This window comes from Cherax quadricarinatus, chromosome 59 (assembly GCF_038502225.1).
Source record: "Cherax quadricarinatus isolate ZL_2023a chromosome 59, ASM3850222v1, whole genome shotgun sequence".
Classification (NCBI taxonomy): domain Eukaryota; kingdom Metazoa; phylum Arthropoda; class Malacostraca; order Decapoda; family Parastacidae; genus Cherax; species Cherax quadricarinatus.
In genome coordinates this window covers 6,094,405-6,106,500 of record NC_091350.1, presented here as the reverse complement: position 1 = coordinate 6,106,500, position 12,096 = coordinate 6,094,405, and the positions used below count along the sequence as shown (strand labels likewise).

General features: G+C 42.4%; 1 protein-coding gene across 3 annotated transcripts in view; it reads right to left on the bottom strand.

Annotated features, from left to right (window-relative positions):
- Positions 1-12,096, bottom strand: part of Rep (Rab escort protein) — a 93,687-nt gene that overhangs the window by 64,045 nt on the left and 17,546 nt on the right. The window contains exons 1-2 of one of the 3 annotated variants that reach the window (XM_070097690.1): positions 7,746-7,764; positions 4,006-4,096 (exon numbers count right to left, since the gene is read on the bottom strand). In XM_070097690.1, the coding sequence (XP_069953791.1) occupies positions 4,006-4,070 (65 nt within the window). In that variant the 5' untranslated portion in view covers positions 4,071-4,096; positions 7,746-7,764. Of the gene's footprint in view, positions 1-4,005; positions 4,097-5,230; positions 5,255-7,745; positions 7,765-12,096 lie in introns of those variants that run through there. The other 2 variants (XM_053791118.2, XM_053791117.2) reach the window with 2 other exon arrangements.

Sequence of the window (12,096 nt, the reverse complement as noted above, 5' to 3'; positions counted from 1 at the left end):
AATACTAGAAATATATATCATAGTTGGTTCAAATTTAACAGTTTTTTATATACCAACAGAGGTAGTAGCAGTTTAGCAGTAGTAATTAAATTAACAAGTAGCTGAATAAGAAGATACAGTATTATATTTTAGCACATTATACATAATGAGATTGAGACCATTTTAGTTTTGAAATAACCTTATAAATATTTGGTAATTTTTGGGTTGATGGTGGTGACAGTATATAGTTGAAGATTGAGACACTTATGCAGCATATGGGAATCTTTATTCAGGAAACGTTTCACCACACAGTGGCTTCATCAGTCCAATACAAAGAGGAAGGCGTAAGGAGAGGAGGAGTATGAGGTAATCAGTCCCTCAGCCTGGAGTCGATGTGTTCAGTCCATCAATCTTGTAGAATGATGACTGAACACATCGACACCAGGCTGAGGGACTGATTACCTCATACTCCTCCTCTCCTTACGCCTTCCTCTTTGTATTGGACTGATGAAGCCACTGTGTGGCGAAACGTTTCCTGAATAAAGATTCCCATATGCTGCATAAGTGTCTCAATCTTCAACTTGTCGGTTTTTCAAACCATTCATCACAGTATATAGTATTTGTGTTGTCAGTCTTGGGAGGATAGGTGAGTTCTAAGTAGTGCCTTGAACTGGTGTGCAGGCAGGGGCCCTTTTGTATGTTCACGCAATGAATTCTATATCTTAGGGCCCTTTATATGCACTGCATTTTTGCATAGGGAGAAATGGACACAAGGGATATCAAAGAGTGTTTTGTGTCTTGTGTTATGCAAGTGTATTCTATTGTAGTTCTCAAGGAGGAGTTTGAGGGGAGGGTTTATACTGGAGAATAATGTTCTGTGTATGTAGTAGGCACAATAATATAAGTGGATATTTTGTATGTTAAGCAGGTTCAAGCTCTTAAATAGCAGTGGAGTGTGTTGCCTGGTGCAGAAGTTTGTAATCATTCTCACAGCAGTTTTTTTTATTATTTTATTAACACACTGGCCGATTCCCACCAAGGCAGGGTGGCCCGAAAAAGAAAAACTTTCACCATCATTCACTCCATCACTGTCTTGCCAGAAGGGTGCTTTACACTACAGTTTTTAAACTGCAACATTAACACCCCTCCTTCAGAGTGCAGGCACTGTACTTCCCATCTCCAGGACTCAAGTCCGGCCTGCCAGTTTCCCTGAACCCCTTCATAAATGTTACTTTGCTCACACTCCAACAGCACGTCAAGTATTAAAAACCATTTGTCTCCATTCACTCCTATCAAACACGCTCACGCATGCCTGCTGGAAGTCCAAGCCCCTTGCACACAAAACCTCCTTTACCCCCTCCCTTCAACCTTTCCTAGGCTGACCCCTACCCCGCCTTCCTTCCACTACAGACTGGTACACTTTTGAAGTCATTCTGTTTCGCTCCATTCTCTCTACATGTCCGAACCACCTCAACAACCCTTCCTCAGTCCTCTGGACAACAGTTTTGGTAATCCCGCACCTCCTCCTAACTTCCAAACAACGAACTCTCTGCATTATATTCACACCACACATTGCCCTCAGACATGACATCTCCACTGCCTCCAGCCTTCTCCTCGCTGCAACATTCATCACCCATCCTTCACACCCATATAAGAGCGTTGGTAAAACTATACTCTCATTCATTCCCCTCTGTCTCCAAGGACAAAGTTCTTTGTCTCCACAGACTCCTAAGTGCACCACTCACCCTTTTCCCCTCATCAATTCTATGACTCACCTCATCTTTCTTAGACCCATCAGCTGATGGGTCACAGCAGCTTTCTGTTGTATAATTAATGGTTTAAGGTGATTTGCTGTGGTTGAACCCCATGCACAAATACCATAGGTGAGGTAAGAGTAGATGAGAGTGGTAAAGAGCAAGAAGTGCCATTTGGGGTACACAGTACCGTATGTTAGAGAGGATACCTACTGTTTTGGAGATTCTTTTTGGAAATATGCTGTATGTGGGTGTGAAATTTAAGACACTTGTCAATGTGGAGCCCTAGAATTTTTTTGTCATTTTGTCTTGAAATGGAGGAACCATTTATTGATATGTTTAGCTGAATATTTGCAGCTCTGTTACCAAACAGCATGAAGTAGGTTTTGTGGATATTGAAAGTAAGTTTGTTGGCCGTCATCCAAGTGGATATTTTTAGCAGCTCATCATTTACAGTGTTTCTAAGTATGGTTTGGTTTGGGTGAGAGAAGATATAGGTGATGTCGTCTGCAAAAAGAACAGGTTTAAGTAGTTTGGAGGCATTAGGGAGGTCATTGAAAGCAGTGTTAGACAGGGGTCAATGTTGGACCTTTTGTTGTTCATAATTTACATAAATGACATAGATTAGGGAATACATAGTGGCATAAGCAAGTTTGCCAATGACACCAAAATAGGCCATCATATTCATTCTGATGAAGACACTAGAGCACTTCAGGAAGATCTGAATAGACTGATGCAGTGGTCAGAGAAATGGCAGATGCAGTCTAATATAGACAAATGCAAAGTTCTAGGAGTTGAAAAGGAAAATAAGTATACCATATATAAACTAAATAATGTAGATCTTAATATTACTGATTGTGGAAAAGTATAAATAACATGAGTCCTCAGGTTATACTTCAACTTTATATATCTTTGGTTAGGCTTCATTTAGATTATGTTGCACAGTTCTGGTCACTGTATTACAGAATGGATATAAATGCACTGGAAAACATACAAAGGATGATGACAAAGTTGATCCCATGTATCAGATATCTTTCAACAAAAAGCCGCAATACAAATGATCACACAATCCACTGCTAGACAAAGACCCAAACCTACTCACCATACAAAACATTCACTCATACTATTGTGCAACCTACATTTACAGAACAATCAATTCTATTATAAATCCCAACCTGAAATGTTTTCTCGACAGTTGCAATAGGACCCATAGACACAATACTAGGCACAAAAATCTCTATGACATTGCCCGTGTCAGGCTAAATCTTTTCAAAAATTCAATGTACATAAAATGGGCCAAAATCTGGAACCACTAGCTCAGTTAGCATTTTTAAAACTACATTTAGACAACACCTCATCTCCTTAACCTATCCCAGTCCATCATAAATACATATGTAAAAACTATACTACATGCATTTCCTCAATATCATAAACATAGGTAAAACATTATAATCAGTATATACTTACTCTCAATATCTGTAATTATCTCAAATGTAAATCATTCCATTGTGTCCACCTTAGGTTAATAATGAAAACTGTAATTCTTCTCTTACAAACTTATTAAAGCCATATAGCATGAACAAATAGAATATTCACTTCTCTTGTATTCATTGTAACTCACCTAATGACCATATGTACAAAATTATTGCACTGTTATTGCCTTATTAATGTACAGTAAAAGGACTCAAGTGAAACTAACGTGACATTTTATTCTGGCAAAGTTTTATCGTGGTAACTTATTCCACAGGAATAAGTTACAACTTTTCCTTTATTAATCTTAAGTTAGTCTTTAGTTTGCCTGATAAGCTCTGCATATAAGGGGGATTTTGGCATGTTCACCCAATTGTTATACTCCTTTGTACAAACATGTATCATGCTGAAATAAAATTATTATTATTATCATTATGATCATTATCAGTCTAGTGTAACACCTAAGTATACCACTATTAACATTTATGGCACTTACCACCAGTTGATAATTGCTCACCATTTTCAACACTCCATAAAATCATTAGTTTTATTCTCATTTAAATTTTTTTATAGTTCTAATTAGATAAATATTCATATTTAAACTACAAAATTTTCTTTTCAGTATTTCAACTAAGAGGGAGTAACTAAAACTGCATGACCTCCACAGTTAGAGTTAATGGCAAAAAAAGACTTTGTATATATTTCATTTGAAAAGGTGTCCAGAGTATGAGCTATGAGAATATTCAATATTTCATATTTCACAGGAACTCATGATCTGACGTTAGATATAATGCCCACTTACTGCAGGTGCCAGCCAAGTTTTACTTTTGAGTAGACTTGTCGTGGATCAGAAGTGCGTACAAGCATCTCTCCTCCTTTGGCTTCTTGCTCCTCTAAAAATGGCAAAATGTATAATATAGAATATATAATAAAATCTGAATGATAAACAATTGATTAGCTTTAAATTTTTTTAGGGATTTAGTTCTTGAAAAAAATAAAACAGCAAAATAATGTTAAGTTACATAAAATTTATCCTTGGAATCCACATTACTTTTATGAGTTTCCTTTTGTTACTCAATTCTCTTATTACAGCCTGTGGCTGTTTGAAGTCCATTCACAATCTTTGTTAAGCTTGAGGAATGAAAGTCAATCCTGTGGAATAAGTAACAACTTTCCCCATAAATTATAAAATATAAATTTGAGAAAGTTTTGGTGTCTCCTGGACCATTAACAAGTTGCAAGTGACTTGTTTAAGGTCTCAGACAAATTGTAATGTAATGTAGGTTCTGTTTACAACTTGAGGGTTAGTTATGAATTGATGAACTCCATTAACAAGTACTGTACTATATTACAATAGAAGAGAACTGTACTACAGTACTGTAAAACAGTGCAGTACAGTTGAGAATCCTTTATCAGAAGTGCTTGGGACCAGAAATGTTTCGGATTTTGGAGAATTTTCATATTTACATCTATAAAATAGGACAGCTTGGGGATGGGTCCCAAGTTTAAACATGGTACTGTATTGTACAGGTAATGCACTAAAAAACATTATCACTGCTTACAAAAAGAAGATACCATATTTTACAGCATCAGAAAAACTTTTTTTCTTCAAAAAAAATAAGTTCAGAAAATTTACCCAGTGTCTTGGAGGCCGAAGGTTACATTGCTCATAGGCCTCAACCTAAGACTAGAGAAGCGTTTCAATACTAGACAGCAATCTAAGCTCCTGTATACGACCCAATAATGAATCATGTAAACTACTTTGTATAAATTAATAAAAGTAATCATAAATAAGTGTAAAAACTCATTGGCACTTAGTACTGGTAAACTAAGGTAAACCAAGCGATGGAGTTGGATGGACTACGGGTATTATCAGTAGGCCAATTCACCTGTTTACCATCAAACTATCTGGTAATAATATTTCTACTCCCCTCAAACAATGCTGATATTAAGGGAACACTATCGGATATAAAAAGCAAAAGTAAAACCGCTGTATGTTAAAAGGGGGTTCAAATAATGATACTTACCGGTATACAGTATTCATACACAAAATCAGCAATTTGCACACCATAGGTCTGTTTTGGTTGTGTTGCAGTACAAATGTACTCTTATTAATCCCTAGAGGGTCCACACCCTCAATCTGAAAAGTGTCCACAGGGTCCAAGAATTTAAAAAAAAAAAAAAGACATTGAAAGACAAAAATATTGTCAAGAAAAAAAAAAGAAGAAGAACCATTCAGTACACAAAAATAAACAATGCTTCAGTTTGAAAAACTAAGTGATGATGTAAGAAGAACAGATGAAAATATATCTTTCTTCAATGCTGAATGTGGTTCATTTTGAGTAACTGGCCATTTAAGTTAACTCAGGAGAAAAAAAAAAAACATTTTGTCTGACAGTTCTGGATGTAAGAACCTTTTAAGCTGAGGTCTGGAATTTAGCAGATCTAGTGCATTTTTTAATGTTGTTTCATGTAAATTTAGTGTGTTTAGCTCATTTTAGGCTTCATGATCAGCAGATGATTTATTAACACTAATCTTTAAACATTTAATGCCATGCCTTTTCTTAAATTTTTGTAACCAGCTGCTGAATATTCACAATTACCTTCAATATTCAATTCGTCATGACAGATTTTTGCTAGTTTCACGATCAGTATTCCATTAAGCAGAATATGCCAACTTCAGTGTTGACCAGTTCGCATTATCAATACATAATCAAGATCCTCATTTTTCGTCTATGCAATGTTTTTCTATTTTTCATTAACTTCTGTTCATCACTTTCAGCATAGAGCTTCAACAATTTGTCGTTCCATTTCTTTAGGTACTAGATAGTGGTTGTTCCAGTGCCAAACTCCTCAATCAGATGCTTCACACTTACACCAGTGTCAAGTTGTTCCAATAACATGACTTTTTGATATTAACATAAATGCTTCCTCTTTTTCTTTTTACAATTACCCATAAGCCTTTTCTGACATTTTCAACAATATCTTCACACCACAGAGCACAAAACACACAGTAATCAGTGAGTAATTGTTGCTGACAATAAACTGAATCATCCATTTGTGGTGTGTCATGCCAACACTCGAAAAACTTTTGGATTTTGGAGACTTTTGGATTTTGGAATTTTGGATAAAGGATTCTTTATTGTACAGTGGACCCCCAGTTTTTGTCCGGTCTGGATATCGTACAATTCGGATTTCGACCACTCTCTACGGTGAATTTTTACCCCGGGTTTCGTACATTTACTCAGAAATCATCCATATCAGACACATCCACCTGGGCCACTCATAAGCTCGTCATACTAATACAGTGGAACCTCGGCTTATGAGTTTAATTCGTTCTGTGACCTAGCTCGTATCCCGATCTGCTCATATGCTGAGTCAGTTTTCCTCATTTAAATTAAATGAAATGCCATTAATCAATTCCAGAGGAATTCCTGCTCAGGAGGCAGGACAAAATACACTTCAATATAACACTAGTATCAACTCAACGGCTTATTTATCTATCACAATTCATCTAATATGACATAATAAACAATATAAATAACATAGAAACCTGATATATACTCTAGAATGAATAAAATACGTATGTCATTATGTGACAAGTGGTGGCACGCATTCCCGCTCCCACTGTGAAAACATCTTCCCATGCTTCCCCTTCTGAGGTGTTATTAAAAGAGAAAATGGATGTTTGTGAGGCTAACTGTATTAGATCACTAGTTTCATAAGGAAAACATAATGTAAAGAAATAAACTAGTGTACATACACCATTCACCTTGGAGAGGAGATGCTGGTGAAGGTTGACTGTGAAGGCTTACTCAGCCCTGTAACAACTTCAGACAGTATTACCAAGGCTGGCTCCTCATCAGGAAAATTAATGAATAGAAAAAAGAAATAATAATTCACAAAGATAAACACTTTATTATTTAGTAATGCAAAGATAAAACATTGAAATATGAAGGTGTATCCTACTTGAAAGAAAACTGAAAAATGAAATGAAAAATTGCCATTTGAATTCAACGCTAATATGTACAAGTAAACTGGGGTGTCTGGTTGATGTTGACACCGTCTTGTAGAAATTGTAGCCTTTGCTGATGATGTGGGGGGGGGGGTCACAGGTGTTGAGTGACAACCCAATGACTAGTTCTTCACAGGGTCTATAGCCTTGAATAGTCAGTCCAGATGACAGGAATGCAGGTTCTTTACCACTACAAAGATGAGGGATAGTATCCTGTGCTCATCTACAATTAATCAGGTAGGTAGATCAAACAGTGATGTCTCAGGACCTGATTCAGTCCTTCTCCTTCAACACTTCTCGTTGGTTGGCAGGTGACCCGATCTGTCATTCCAAGCTGGAAAGAGAGACAGGTTACCCACTGCTTAAGAAATCACTCTCCATGATAAGTGCAAGATACTTAAAAAAAGGTGGTGATTATCTAAAAGTCTCATGGGGAGCTTAAAACTGAAAGGACTAAGTTTATTATTGGTCAAAAGTGAAGCTTTCAACCAATATCCACTAGAATAGGAGCAGAGGCTTTTACTTACAGTTGTGCTGGGAGCTGTGAGTCGAGTGATTACTGTTTGGCCGGAGCCCCACACGTCACCTTTCGGGGTGGGGAGAAAGGGGGGGGAGGGGATAGCGGGAGTTAGACTGACCCTACCTTAACAAGCAGCTGGCAATCAAACTATCGTTACAATATACTCGCTCGCTACTCCTATCTGTTGAACTTTTCCCTCACATTGACAGTGGAAAAGATAGGCAGAGCGGCGTATGCTGTCAGGAGTTAATTTAATTTCATCCTTTTTCTATGGCTTAATCACTTAACTGCTACACTCTTAATGCTACACTATCACTGAACTTAACTGCTACAATTTGTTTATTTTTTCTCACTTCACTATTCACTGATTTTTGGCCTTTTCTCCATGCTTTTCACACTTTCATCTGCAGGGCATTTCAATAAAAAAGTTTACAGACCAGCTGACAGTCAAGCTCACAGTCCAGCTTACAGATCAGCTGACTGTCAAGCTGAAAGATCAGCTGACTACAGCAGACAAAAACTTGTTTCTTCAGTCTAGTTGAACTTCTTCAAGGACACAAACCTTGAACATTTACCTTCACTTACCCACTCACCCCCCTACCTGCCCACCTACCCATCCACCCACTCACCCACCTACCCACCCACTGACTTACCCACCCACCTACCTACCTACCCCCACCCACCTACCCACCCACTTACCAACATGCCCACCCACCCACTTATCCACCTGCCCACCCACCCACTTACCCACCAACCAACTTGCCCACCTACTTACCTACCCACCCACTTACCACCCACTCACTTTCCCACCCATTTACTGACCCACCCACTTACCCTCCCACCCACTTACCCACCCACCCACCCACTTATCCACCTACCTACCAACCCACCTACCCACCCACCCACTTACCAACCTGCCCACCTACCCACCCAGCTACCTACCCACCAACTTACCCACCCACCTACCTACCCACCCACCCACTTACCTGCCCACCTACCCACTCACTTATACACCCACCTACATACCCACCCACTTACCCACCCAATACCCACTTACCCACCAACTTACCCACCCACCTACCTACCCACCCACTTACCCACCCACCTGCCCACTTACCTACCCACCCCCACTTACCCACCCACCTACCTGCCCACCTACCCACCCACCACAAACTTACCCACCCACTTACCCACCCACCTACCTACCCACCCACTTACCCACCCACTTACCCACCCACCCACCTATGTACCCACCCACTTACCCATCTACCCACCTACCTACCCACCCACTTACCCACAACTCACCCACCTACCAACCCACCCACCCACTTACCCACTCACCTACCTACTCACTCAACCATTTACCCACCCACCTACCTACCCTCCAACTTACCCACCCACCAACCAACCCACCCAAACATTTACCCACCTACCAACCCACCCAACCATTTACCCACCCACCTACCAACCCACCCAACCATTTACCCACCCACCTACCAACCCACCCAACCATTTACCCACCCACCTACCTACCCACCCACTTACCCAACCACCTACCAACCCACCCAACCATTTATCCACCCACCTACCTACACACTCACCTACCAACTCACCCTACTACCAACCCACCCAACCATTTACCCACCTACCTACCCATCCACCCACCAAACCATTTACCCACCCACTTACCCATCTACCTACCTACCTACCTACCCACCCAACAATTTACCCACCCACTTATGCACTGACCTACCCACCCAGCAACCAACTTGCCCACCCACTTACCAACCCACCTACCCATTCGCCCACCTACCCATTCACCCACTTACTCACCCACCCACTTGCCCACCTACTTACCTGCCCACCCACTTACCACCCACCCACTTTCCCACCCATTTACTGACTCACCCACCCACCCACTTACCCTCCCACCCACTTATCCACCTACCTACCCACCAACCAACCCACCCAAACATTTACCCACCTACCAACCCACCCAACCATTTACCCACCCACTTACCCAACCACCTACCAACCCACCCAACCATTTATCCACCCACCTACCTACACACCCACCTACCAACTCACCCTACTACCAACCCACCCAACCATTTACCCACCTACCTACCCACCAACTTACCCACCCACCAACCAACCCGCCCAAACATTTACCCACCTACCAACCCACCCAACCATTTACCCACCCACCTACCAACCCAACCATTTACCCACCCACCTACCTACCCACCCACTTACCCAACCACCTACCAACCCATCCAACCATTTATCCACCCACCTACCTACACACTCGCCTACCAACTCACCCTACTACCAACCCACCCAACCATTTACCCACCTACCTACCCACCCACCCACCAAACCATTTACCCACCCACTTACCCATCTACCTACCTACCTACCCACCCAACAATTTACCCACCCACTTATGCACTGACCTACCCACCCACCAACCAGCTTGCCTACCCACTTACCAACCCACCTACCCATCCACCCACTTACTCACCCACCCACTTGCCCACCTGCTTACCTGCCCACCCACTTACCACCCACCCACTTTCCCACCCATTTACTGACCCACCCACTTACCCACCCACCCACTTATCCACCTACCTACCCACCCACCCACTTACCAACCTGCCCACCTACCCACCCACTTACCTGCCCACCTACCCACCCACTTACCCACCCACCTACCTACCCACCAACTTACCCACCCACCTACCTACCCACCCACCCACTTACCTGCCCACCTACCCACCCACTTATCCACCCACCTACATACCCACCCACTTACCCACCCAATACCCACCAATTTACCCACCCACCTACCTACCCACCCATTTACCCACCCACCTGCCCACTTACCTACCCACCCATTTACCCACCCACCTGCCCACTTACCTACCCACCCCCACTTACCTGCCCACCTACCCACCCACCACAAACTTACCCACCCATATATCCACCCACCCACCCACCTATGTACCCACCCACTTACCCATCTACCCACCTACCTACCCACCCACCCACTTACCCACAACTCACCCACCTACCAACCCACCCACCCACTTACCTACCTACCCACCCACCTACCTACTCACTCAACCATTTACCCACCCACCTACCTACCCTCCAACTTACCCACCCACCAACCAACCCACCCAAACATTTACCCACCTACCAACCCACCCAACCATTTACCCACCCACCTACCAACCCACCCAACCATTTACCCACCCACTTACCCAACCACCTACCAACCCACCCAACCATTTATCCACCCACCTACCTACACACCCACCTACCAACTCACCCTACTACCAACCCACCCAACCATTTACCCACCTACCTACCCACCCAACCATTTACCCACCTACCAACCCACCCAACCATTTACCCACTCACCTACCAACCCACCCAACCATTTACCCACCCACCTACCTACCCACCCACTTACCCAACCACCTACCAACCCACCCAACCATTTATCCACCCACCTACCTACACACCCACCTACCAACTCGCCCTACTACCAACCCACCCAACCATTTACCCACCTACCTAAAAAACCAACCCACCAAACCATTTACCCACCCACTTACCCATCTACCTACCTACCTACCCACCCAACAATTTACCCACCACTTATGCACTGACCTACCCACCCACTTGCCCACCCACTCACCTGCCTACCCACCCACCTATCCATGTAACCCCTTACCCACCCATCTACCAACCCACCCACCTACCTACCCACCTGCCTAACCACTTACCCACCCACTACCTACCCACCTGCCTAACCACTTACCCACCCACCTACCTACCCACCCAACCTCTTACCCACCCACTAACTCATCCACTTACCAATTTACCCACCCACCCATGCACTAACCTACCCACTTACCCACCCACCTACCTACCCACTTACCCACCCACCTACCTATCCACCCACTTACCCATCTACAACCTGCCCACCATCCAACATAGTACTTACTAACCTATCCACAACCTGTCTACCAACATATACCTCAGTGATCCAGGAAGGTATACAATAGTAGTATAACCCCAGCCTCCTTTACCTCAGTCATCCAGGAAAATATACCAAAGTAGTATAAGCCTTACCTCCATAGTGGAGAAATTTATGGAATCAATAATTGCCGAAGCAATTCGTAGCCATCTCGAAAGGCATAAATTGGTTAATGAATCTCAGCATGGTTTTACAAAGGGGCGTTCCTGTCTTACGAATTTACTAACTTTCTTCACTAAGGTATCTGAGGAGGTAGATCATGGTATTGAATATGATATTGTGTATATGGACTTCAGTAAGGCTTTCGATA